At 45.1% G+C, this 12,594-nt stretch overlaps 1 protein-coding gene across 1 annotated transcript in view; it reads right to left on the bottom strand.

Annotated features, from left to right (window-relative positions):
• Positions 1 to 8,964, bottom strand: part of adamts5 (ADAM metallopeptidase with thrombospondin type 1 motif, 5 (aggrecanase-2)) — a 35,997-nt gene extending 27,033 nt beyond the window's left edge. Inside the window, exon 1 of the mRNA XM_078233020.1 lies at positions 7,812 to 8,964. Within this exon, the coding sequence (XP_078089146.1) occupies positions 7,812 to 8,756 (945 nt within the window). The 5' untranslated portion in view covers positions 8,757 to 8,964. The remainder of the gene's footprint in view (positions 1 to 7,811) is intronic.
• Positions 8,965 to 12,594: the final 3,630 nt, after the last annotated feature.

Raw genomic sequence — 12,594 nt, 5'->3', positions numbered from 1 at the left:
TATATGCATTTCTCTTACCATTTTATAATATATATACAATATTTATTAATGGGTTTGCTTTAAGTTGGTACATAAAGGAAAAGATACCAAGGCTATAGTGCAGGTCACCATCAGCATAAAACCATGAAGCATTGATTAGATGGATGGCTCTGATTTGCCAAGGATCTGGTTGCTGATAAATAAACAGTTTCACCCTTAGAGAGAATGTGTGCTCTGCGGATTTAATGAGTTGGGGCTTCTCTCCCTCTGTGGGCAGTGCTGGCTGGCAGCCAAGGGGGACAGGACCCACAGTCTGTGCTAACCAACCATTAGTGGCTCTCCGAAAAGGGAGAGGGAGAGAGAAAAACAACACTGCAGAGGGAGAAAAAAATAATAATTATAAAGAAAACATGTTAGGGGAAAGAGGCAATGACTGGTGTTTTCACACAGGTTCCTGGCATTAGTTCAAAGATTCCAGAATCAGGTGTCTCTTCTGGTCAGTGCTCTGTTTATTGCTGCCTCCACTTAAAGGCACTGGGCAACACAGCTGGGAGTGATTTCTTTTTTGACTGACAAAATCTTTTGGAAAATAAACAAAAGTCTCTGAAAGTTCAGAGCAACATGTACATATCCAAGCGTAAAGCAACAGACAGCCTTACTGTTCATTATTTACCCAATACCAGAGCCCAAAAACCCGTGTACAGTATTAGTCACAATTTTGTTCCGGTGTGGGATTTGATACTTACTTTGTCAGCAGTGAGTTTTCCCTAAATAAGTTCATCTATTCATAGTATGGTTATTGATAAACACAAAGCTCTGACTACTCTCCATCAGCACTCCTCCCACCCCCACCCCACACTGATTGGTTTTACCTGCTTTTGCCTCATTTTCTGGCCCAGCCTTTCTAACCCCACCCCCTTTCTCCAAAAGGGAGTTACTATTAAACTCAAGAATTTCAAATTAATTTTCTTAAATGCTCCAAAAATAAAAGATCACATGGTGGGAAGGCAGCCGTGTAATTAAGAGCTATTTTTCCTTGTAATGTAAAAACAAATGACATGGACAGACTGCTTCAATGAAAGGCGTATTATCTTCTGATGAAAGGCCACACAAGATACTTTGTTGAGCTTGTAAACAGAGAAATGTGCCACAAGGTAATTGCGCCTGATGTAAGTACAAAAATAATCATGTAAAATTATTTGAATGTGGGTTATAGTATTGCCAACAGTTAGGGCCATGGCATAACCCTGGAATCTGGAAGTCTTTCAACCAAGATCTGAAAACAGGTTCGGCCTAAGGTTGATCTGCTAAAAACAGATTTTATAAAAGAATGACCTGCATCTTTATCATGTTTTTCAGGATCCCAGATGTCTAAAAACCAATGAAGTCCTTTACAGTCAATGAAGTACTTTTTTAAACGTGCACCCTGCAAGCTCCCACAAACAGCAACGCGATAACACCCAGATAAATAGTTTTAGCAATGTGATTGAGGATGAAACGTCAACCAGGTCCCCAGGGATAACTCCCCTGTTCTTCTTTGGAGTACTGCCATGGGATCTTTTACATCCACCCAACTGGCGCCTCAGTTTAATATCTCAACCAAAGATAGCACTTCCGACAGTGCAGCACTCCCTCAGTACTGCATTGGAGTGTCAGCCTTGATTTTCATGCTCAAGCCCTGGTGGGACTTGATCCTGGAACCTTGCGACTCAGAGGCAAGAGTAACATCAATTGACTTTTTCTGGAGTGCAATTCTTTGGTGCTAATCGTCTCCCAGGTGATTATATATAAGCTTGGACAGCAATTGCTAGGCTGTTTTACCTTGGAAGGTGTCACAACATGCCCCACTATGTCACCACCCAATATCCTTCCCTACCTGCTTTCTAGCAGTGGCAAAGGACAGTAATCAGAAGTAGGAACCCTGGTGGATATTTTTCTCCTCCTGGCAAAGGAACACAAGCCCTTACTAACTTGCCTGGGGCATAACTACTGATCAGGAATCAAACTTGAGATCTTCCTGCTCTGGAGGGATTAATGCATTTATCCATTAAGCATTCAGGAAGCATTTTCTTCATGTATATATCACCCCATCCAATTCATGTCACTGGGACTATATTCCCAATCGGAGAAGTAACTGTTTCTCATACATACTCGCATTATTTGGCAAGGTTGGATCATTTGGGAGAGGCATCTAAGTGACAGATCGTGCTTCCACTTTTAGACAGTTTCTGTACTTGATCCTTTGAGTCTCTGTTTCTAACCTACCATGGTTTTGAAAGAAATGATCTTTGTGGAGCATTACTGATAATGAAAGCATGTCTTCCTAATCTGTGAAATTATGAAGATAACCAAATTTACTTTGCACTGTCGAATCATAGAATCCTACAGTGCAGAAGGAGGCCATTCGGCCCATTGGAGTGCACCGACCACAATCCCACCCAGGCCCTATCCCCATAACCCCATGCATTTACCCTAGCTAGTCCCCCTGACACTAATGGGCAATTTAACATGGGCAACCCACCTAATTCGCACATCTTTGAACTGTGGGAGGAAACCGGAGCACCCAGAGGAAACCCATGCAGACACGGGGAGAATGTGCAAACTCTACACAGTCACCCGAGGCTGGAATTGAACCCGGGTCCCTGGCGCTGTGAGGCAGCAGTGTTAACCACTGTGCGAATCAAATTTAGCTGCAGTCATAATCAATGTTTGAAATTACAGTCATTGTGTTCACTGGAATTTGAAGAAGATGAATTGCAACTTTAAGATCTGCTGATCAATACCAGCCCTATTTTCTAAAGACAGTAGAGCTCAAGTTCATTGTGCAGACCAGTGCCTAGGTGGAAATGTAGAGAGACAAGAAGTGTGTCAAAAGCCTGTTGACATTCACTGTCTTGGTTCGCAATTTGAGCAAATTACTGGGGCATGTCTGGTAGCTATACAGCTATTCTTCAACATACTCTAACCATCAGAGGGATGATGGGAAGAGAGTGAGCGTGTTGCTATTGTTCACCCCTTGGGCCAAGTTTCTTCTTCTTAATGCTCTTATAGAATAAGAAGAATTGGTTTGATATACATGGCACCTGACTCTGTGGTGGACATGACTAATGAGCCCTGAAAGGTCTGGTGACCATTCTTTGAAAGCACAACCCAATGACCTTTTAATCATTGGACAAGAGGTCACTGCATTATACAATCTGCCGAAAAAAAACAGAAGCACTCCACTCAGTATAACTCAGTATAACTGGTGCTATCTGGCACTGATGGCATCTGCAGGGATGGCAGCTGGTTTTAAAAGATGAACAATCCCCTGTTAGCTTGGACAACAGATGACACGGTGACAAAGTGGTTAGCACTGCTGCCTCACAGCTCCAGGGAGCTGGGTTCGATTCCTGGCTTGGGTCACTGTGTCTGCGTGGGTTTCCTCCGGGTGCTCCGGTTTCCTCCCACAGTCCAAAGATATGTGGGTTAGGTGCATTGGCCATGCTGAATTGCCCTTTAGTGTCCTGGGATGTGGAGGTTAGAGGGATTGGTGTGGTAAGTATGTGGGGATAGGGTCTAGATGGGATAGTTGTCGGTGCAGACTCGATGGGCTGAATGGCATCTTTCTGTACTGTAGGGATTCTATGATTCTGCTCCTTTTTTGGTTATTATGTGGTTTCTCTGTGATCAAAACTCACTGACCTGTCAAATTTGAAACTAGCCTTGTACATTCGAATTGCCATAGCTCCACTCAACGCGTCATTCACTGTGATATTTTGAAAGGCTTAAGATAGAGCAGTTGCGTGAATCTGTCTGCATATTTCTGCCGATCCCCCTAACACAACCTGGCTTGGCATACAGGCTTCAAATGCCTATTTGCTTTTTTTTTCAGTTTTATCTCTTCATTCCTATCTGGTTTGAATGGATGGTTCCATTGTTGGGATTAGTTCTGTAGTAGCTCACTCCAAAAACCCTGATACACTTGGCAGTCTTGACACAGAGTGCCAGTATGCTGTTCAATTATGGAGGCTATAACAGGCAAATTCAATGGTGTCTTCCCTTGGCGTCCACACTGGCAGACCTTTGAATGGTGGGGGTGGGGCTGAGGGCTGGGCATCATTAGATAGAGATGGGAAGCAAGAATTCCAGTTTCTTCAATTTCCTAGTTCAGAGGCACTGAAGACAATTGCAATGCTGTCCAGCTGAGATGAGTTAATTTCAAAAAGATCTGCAGAATCAAACTTGGGATAGTCTTCACCTTTATGGCTCAAACACCTTTGTTGGAGTTGTATAGAACTTTGGTGAGGCCACAGCTCGAGTACTGTGTGCAGTTCTGGTCACCACACTATAGGAAGGATGTGATTACACTGGACGGAATGCAGAGGAGATTCACCAGGATGCTGCCTGGGATGGAACATTTAAGTTATGAAGAGAAGTTGGGTAGGCTTGGGTTGTTTTTGTTGGAGCAGAGAAGACTGAGCGGTGACCTGATCAAGGTGCACAAGATTATGAGAGACATGGATAGAGTGGATAAGGAGCAGCTATTCCCCTTAGTTGAAGGGTCAGTCATGAAGGGACATAGGTTCAAGATGAGGGACAGGAGGTTTAGGGGGAATATGAGGAAAATCGTTTTTACCCAGAGGGTGGTGACGTTCTGTATTGCGCTGCCTGGGAGGGTGGTAGAAGTGGGTTGCCTCACATTCTTTAAAAAGTACTTGGATGAGCTCTTGGCACATCATAACAGTCAAGGCTCTGGGCCAAGTTCTGATAAATGGATTAGGTGGGAGTTCAGGTGTTTCTCATGTGTCAGTGCGGACTCAGTGGGCCGAAGGGCCTCTTCTGCATTGTATGATTCTTTGATTCTATGATTCTAATATCACCCAGGTAAGATCCATGTCAATCATTTCCAAGTGCTGGTGAGGACACATGATGAATCTTAATTTCAATTGCATTGTTCCAGGGAGGGAAGGAGCATTTAGGGCTACATATGCTGTAGCTCAAAGGGGCAGTGAAATTCATAGCAGCAAACAGCATAAAAAAGCAAGGTGATGACTGAGGGCAAAGTTGGACTCTGCAGGTGCTTGACAAGGTATTTCATGAGCCTTGACCAGGTGCACGAAGAAGTCCTGGAAATGACTCCCGATGTGCATATTCAAATATTGATAGATTTGATCCTTTTAAAAAACTAACGATCCCTTTTTCTTGTCTTAATTTCTTCATCATTTGATCAGATGAGGCACTTACATTTGAAAATACTGCTCTCAAATACTGCAATTCCTCTCCAGTTCTGGTAGTATAAACTGAGGACTAATACCCCAAACTAACAGGGATGCAAGTGAGACCACTAGGATGGAAGAAGCACCTTTTTGTTGGCTTAGCTGTTGAGACGCACAAGTCAGAAAGGTTCCAAATTTCATTTCTGGTGTATACTGAGTTAACTGCTTTTATCCAGGGTCGCAATTGCCCTCAATGTCACAAACTCGAAAGAGAAAACCTAGCGATGCTGCCTTCCTCAGATAGGTGTCCAGTGACTTATGCTGAAAAGTGGACATTTACTGGGCCACTGTGAAGTCAGGTGCTCACAGTGGCTGGTCAGCCTGCAATATGGATTGTAGAAGTTCACAGTTGAATATTTGCTTCCTGGAAAATATCAGCAATGACAGCATTTCTCAACAACTAGTTAATGGCTTGAGGATGGGGAAAATTGGCAAGAAGAGGAAAACATTCGTCTAAGAATTTTCAAGTCAGGCTTTTCCAGAACTGGACAGGTGCAGCTGAACAGCTGTTGGTTCAGCTCATTCTGAAGTCTGGATACATCCTTAGGAATGCAAAGTTTGAAAACTTGGAATGCTACTGAATTTCCATGGTCTTACAAGCCAATCATTAAAGCACAAATCACAAGAATCAAGGAGTGAAAAAATACGAAAAATATGTGATCACCTTCAATATAATGCCCCAGAACCGCAATTCCACCTTAAAGGCATCTATACCGGTTAAAAACTGTCTGGTTAGCAGATAACATAATGATGTATCTGCATTTATTTGATTTGATTTATTATTGTCACATGTATTAGTATCCAGTGAAAAGTATTGTTTCTTGCGCGCTATACTGTACATAGAGAAGGAAAGGAAATGTAGTGTTACAGTTATAGCTAGCGTGTAGAGAAAGATCAACTTAATGCGAAGCAGGTCTATTCAAAAGTCTGATGGCAGCAGGGAAGAAGCTAAAAAGCACTTTGTATCTGCCTGAAGTCACTGTAATTCATATCAATGCCATTTATCATTTATAAGGAGTTAGGGGGTGAGGTGGGCAGGGAGAGGGGAGGATGTGGGAGGGATGTTCAGACTATAACAGGAGCCAGAAGTTTTGGGCCAAAGCTCGTGCCAAAATAGTTGGGAGTTGGACTATCCTTCCCCCATTCTTGTCCAATGGTTAAGACTTTAACTGCATTTAAGACTACATTTATAAGCTTTCGAAGGTCATATGGCTAGTGAAGGAGTTGGGATAAAGAGGGAGCTTTATGTTCCTGAGAATTCCTCCAGACACTGAACTTGCAAACTCCCAGCTGCTGAAGTTTCCAGGAAAAAAAAATCCCAACTGCTAACTGCATCCAGAGGCTGGTGCAAAGGGCCTTGAATTAGCATAAGGATAATTTAAAGGGGCAATGCCTCTTCAGGAAAAATACCACCTAGTTTTTTTCCAATTTGCAGGGGTTGAAAATAAATGTCATTTCATCCCAACACAATGCACTCAACTGACATCACATATTTCTGAGCAAACGCACAAATATATTGACCGGACAATTTTTCATTCAGGTGGTGCCTGTTTAATTTCAGAAGCACATGCTCCGAGCTTGCAAGCCATGGAGTTGTATGTTTATAAACATCTTACTGGATGGGAGGGCATTATTAGTGAGGACTGACTTCACCTTCATTCCTTCTGCAAAAGCAAGAAAAGCATGCACCCCACACAACCATCCAGGTCTGGGTATTTAGGGAGCCCCAAATACAGTAGTGAACTAAACCCTGGACATTCCTTACTGTTCAAGGTCAGGCTGACAACAGCTAGCACCACACTCTGAAACAATTATAAGGGACAATTGAAAAAAACTTACACTTAAAACTGCAATTCACAAAATTTAGCTGCACTTTACAAGAGAATTCAAATCATTTTATTCCTTAAGCATTGCTGAAAAAAATTGTCAAAGCTTTTCATCTTGAACTCAGCAGGACAACACCCGATGTGAGAGGAAAGAACAACTTTATACTGTGAACTCTGTTCTCATACAGTATAAAGTTGTTGTTTCCCCCGACCTCGGTGTTCTTGCGATTTTCCTGATGAGTACAAGAGGAAAAGCTTCGACAACATGCCTTTTTTTCTCAGCAAAACCCATTTCATTCCTTTGGGGGATTAACAATACCTTGAAATTTAAATATATATATATAATATGTAAAATACATAAGATATGGAGGCTAATGCTGCTCACACGGACCCCTGCCAGAGGCAATCGCCAGCAGCCCAGGCAGCCTCGCTGCTTTGGTTAGGGGACACTCAGTGAGTGAAGATCCAACTGGGACACGTTAGTAAAATTTGACACCTGCTCTGCGCGCTGAGATTCACCCACATCATCATCAGGTGTCACGGTGGCCACAGATCAGGACCTGATTCTAGAATTCATGGGGATGGTTTGAAACAAGTTTTTTGGGTGTCCTTCCCCCCCCCCCCCCCAAACCCATTGCATCTTTATTTCCCATTAAAACCATATTGATGATGAATAAAGTGCAGATGCAGAACCACACTTGGGGGTTTTGACCTGTCGTGTGTGTGTAGGGTGTACAGAGGGTCTTACCTCCCGGGTGAAGAGGATGGCAGCATCGTGGTGGCCCGCATGGCTGTCGTCCAGCTGGTTGTGTTGGTGTTGCCACCTGCAGAAGTCTTTCAGGGTGGCCGCCGCGTTCTTGCTGACCTGGGGCCCCTGCTCTGGTTCGGTGATGACCGTGATGTTGACCACGGCCAGGCGGACCGGGTTCTCGATGCTGGCGTGGCCGAAGAGCCTGGAGGCGATGGAGGCCAGGGTCATCAGGTAGTGCTGGAGGTTGCGGCCATACTGGCGGGACATGGAGGGGTCGGCCACCAGCAGCAGCTCCACATGGCGAGCCCGGGACACGGAGCGCTTGGAGCGGCCGCGCCGCCCGCCCTCTCCGCCCTTCCTCGGGGCTCCGGGCGAGCGGATCTCGCAGCGGCTGGGCTCGGCCAGGGTCTGGAAGGTGAAGTGCTCCCGGCTGAAGAGGTGCAGCACCTTGTCACCCCCGAAGAGCTGCTGGTCCCGGGCTGCAGGGGGGCTGAGCAAGGGGCTGATGGTGTAACGGGAATGGCCAACAGCGAAGAAGCCGTGCAGACCCCCGCACAGGTTGAAGACAGCCAGGGACTCCGGCTGCGAGTCCACCGTGCCCCGGTAGTAGCAGCGGCCGCTCGGCCCGGCGCCCGCTGCTAGCGGGGAGGGCAGGGCGGCCCCCAGGTGCGGGGAGGTGACAGCTTCGTCCCTTTCCAAGTCCAGCAGGAACCTCTTGCCGTCCGCGTACACGATGTAGCCCACCTTGCCGTCCCCGGAGTAAATGCGATCCACATTGTGCACTAGCCCGCTCCTCCTCCTCCTCCAGCCGGACTGCCTGGCAGCGGCTGGCCCGGACAGAGAGCTGGCTGGCGGCTGAGCTAGGGCAAGCTGCTCGGCTGCCAGACACAGCCACAGAGTCTGATACAGAGTGCAGACAGTCAGCAAAGCAAACAGCACCATGTTGTCAATAACAATCCCTTACAAACTCCCCAAAACAAACCAAAAATTAAAAAAACACACACAGCTTCTCAAATAACAAAAAAAAGATGCAGAAACTAAAATACTGAATTGCCAAATCTCCCAAAAAACTTCTCAATGCATCACCCTGCCCGGGTAAAACTCATCAAAATATTTATTTTCAAAAGAGCAAAGAAAAGTTCTTTGTGCAAGTGTGCCCCCCTCACTGTAAGAGAGGAGATCTAAGATGCGAGGCAGTGTAACAATGAATTTATAGCCAATGCCTCCAAGCTCGGATCGTCACTGCTGCGTCTTAGAGGCATTTGCAACCGCCCCTTGCCAGTAATATCCTGGTGTACTCACTCAAACATCGGCTGTCCACCGCGTCACTTGATGCATCTCGTCAAAATATTGTTGTGAAATAAATACTCACTGGATTGATGGCCCAAAACTTGGATCTGGCACTTGGATCATCCTCACTGGGTCAAACCTGCCTTCCCCGGGATCTATTCCAGAGAGGATTCATCATTATCCGCCTTGTTGGCGTAGAAAGGAAAATCCCGTGGGGCATGATCCGCTACGGGTCAAGGTTTTCACATCACTGAACTGGACTCACCCCTGTTCCCCCCCCCCCCCCTCCCCACATCACCCCCCCTCCCCGACCATCGTTACGCAGGCGTTAACCCAATAAAGTTAAACAGGTCAAAAGGACAAGGGAACTACATGGCTTGTCTGTACGAGAGCACAGTGTAACTCCAGTGTCTAGTACATTCAGGGGCATAATCCTGATAGGAAACTCTCAACTCTCGTCACACTTCTGTGCTTGAGTTAGCTGGGGGTCGGCTTGAAAGTTTAGCAACAGGCTTCAAATCCCTGAGTAAATGAGACGACATATTGTAGGATCACCCCCCCCCCCAATATATTTTAGTATCCCACCCACCCTAACATATTGTAGCGTTCCACCACCCTAACATATTGTAGTATTCCCCCACCCTAACATATTGTAGTTCCCCCACCCTAATATTGTAGTGTCCCCCACCCACCTTAATGTATTGTAGTGTTCCCCATCCTAACATATTGTAGTGTTCCACACCCTACCATATTGTAGTGTTCCACACCCTACCATATTGCAGTGTCTCCCCCCCCCAACATATTGTAGTGTTCCACACCCTAACATATTGTAGCGTTCCCCGCCCTAACATATTGTAGTTCCCCCACCCTAATATTGTAGTGTCCCCCACCCACCTTAATGTATTGTAGTGTTCCCCATCCTAACATATTGTAGTGTTCCCCATCCTAACATATTGTAGTGTTCCACACCCTACCATATTGCAGTGTCTCCCCCCCCAACATATTGTAGTGTTCCACACCCTAACATATTGTAGCGTTCCCCGCCCTAACATATTGTAGTGTTCCACACCCTAACATATTGTAATGTCCCCCTCACTCCGAGTGATCCCGGCTGGAGGGGTAATTGTGCAGATATTAGCGTTTGGGTGGGGGTAGGCAGGATCTGGGTGGGCTGAGATGCATTCGCCCACATGGTACCTTGCTGACATTCTAAAACATGAAGGACGGCAATGTGGTACCCAGCTCCCTTAGTGCTTGCGGAGTATGAGTGGGTACCGAGAGGAGAGGAAGAGGCACCCTGGAATACCATTGCAGAGGCTGCAATCAATGCTTTAGGTTGTTCCTGTTCGGTTTCCCCTTCCATTTCCTTAGCCACCCCACTCACCCCTCAATACCTCGGCAGAGCATCTGCGATCACGTCTTTCATTTACAGTCTCTCAGAGATACATAATTTCTGGATCAGAGTTTGGGAATGTGAAAACATCACCACATTTTAAAAATGCTTAAAAATGTAAACATATTCACATTACTAGTTATTGCTTGGCAATGGGAAACACTTGCTGCATCTTATAGCATGTGACCTCGGGGCTTTATGTGAGTACAAGTGCGGGCTGCAAGCTAACTGGCATTTTACACAGTTCTGATATTGAAACAGCGGACAAGTTTTAAAGTGGCAGTCACTTCCAGAACAACCTCTGCAATGATACAGGGAGAATTTCATATTCTGTTAAGAGTGATATCTGTTTTGTAAACGCCTGTTGTATAACAGAAATTTCAGACTAACAATAATTCCGCGCAATTAAACCTATCGTAATTATTAGCCTCAATCTCATCTCCCCGTGCTCCCAGTAGGGTGCAGTGTCACAGACTGTGAGGCTAAATATCCATGGGCTGATATTACACAGCGTAATTTCAATAGCTATTTACACAGAGATCAAACATGTAAACACATCTAATGTTCTCAGTTTCAGTTATCTATCTATCTATCTATCTATCTATCTATCTATCTATCTATCTATCTATCTATCTATCTATCTATCTATCATCTATTTATCTATCTCTATCTATCTATCTATCTGCTTTCTATCAATCATCTATCTATCTATCTATCTATCTATCTGCTATCTATCTATCAACTATCTATCTATCTGCTATCTATCTATCTATCTATCTGCTATCTATCTACTATCTATCAGCTATTTATCTATCTATCTATCGATCTATCCATCTATTTATCTGCTATCTATCTATCAGCTATCTATCTATCTACCTATCTATCCCTATGTACCGATTGGAATACAATAATTGGGATTTTGTGAAAAGGTTGGGGAACACTGCAATGAACCAAATTCCAGGTCGCGGACCAGAATTGGAACAAATCTCAGAGACAGAAAACAGCTCAATATATTCTGAAGCTCTGAAATAATTGGATGCGAGTCTTCCATGAACATTATTTTCTCCCCTCCAGGTGGGAGTCTCTCTTTAAGAGTGCGCGTGTGGCTGACTCTAAACTGTTCAGTGTAGTGAGACAAAGTGGAGTAACGCCTTTGGCGGCTGCTATGTTTTCTGTGCAGTAATGTGCCAGCGGTCTGGCACTGGATGCTCGCGTCACTTTGAAAGCCACTTGCTATCGGTATTCCAACGCTGGATAAAAGATCCCAAGATGAACAGGGGATTTCTTCCACCACCACCCCCCCCCCCCCCCCCCCGAATCATTGCCCAGGCCAACAGGCCAATTTTACCCTTCAACAAACACTTGGAAAATCTGTCATTATCGCCAGGGACCCAAGTTCCATTCCCGGCGTGTCTGTGCAGAGTTTGCACGTTCTCCCTGTGCCTGATGAGAGTGAAATGTATGTTGCCTATGGTGAGACCACATTTGGAATATTGTGTGCAGTTCTGGTCACCTCACTATAAAAAGGATGTGGAAGTATTGGAGAGAGTGCAGAGGAGATTTACCAGGATGCTGCCTGGTTTGGAGAGTAGGTCTTATGAGGAAAGGTTGAGGGAGCTAGGGCTTTTCTCTTTAGAGCGGAGGAGGATGAGAGGCGACTTAATAGAGGTTTATAAGATGATGAGGGGGATAGATAGAGTGGATGTTCAGAGACTATTTCCTCGGATGGATGTAGCTGTTACTAGAGGGCATGACTATAAGGTTCATGGTGGGAGATATAGGAGGGATGTCCGAGGTAGATTCTTTACTCAGAGAGTGGTTGGGGTGTGGAATGGACTGCCTGCTGTGATAGTGGAGTCGGACACTTTAGGAACTTTTACGCGGTTATTGGATAGGTACATGGAGCACACCAGAATGATAGGGAGTGGGATAGCTTGATCTTGGTTTCGGACAAAGCTCGGCACAATATTGAGGGCCAAAAGGCCTGTACTGTGCTGTACTGTTCTATGTTCTATGTATATATGGATTTTAAGAAGGAATTTGACAAAGTACCACATAAAGGCTGGTCAATTAAATTGATGCTCATTGAATCGAAGG

This window comes from Mustelus asterias, chromosome 17 (assembly GCF_964213995.1).
Source record: "Mustelus asterias chromosome 17, sMusAst1.hap1.1, whole genome shotgun sequence".
In the NCBI taxonomy this organism is placed as follows: Eukaryota; Metazoa; Chordata; class Chondrichthyes; order Carcharhiniformes; family Triakidae; genus Mustelus; species Mustelus asterias.
Note: the sequence above shows the minus strand (reverse complement) of the source record. Positions and strands in the feature narration are given on the sequence as shown.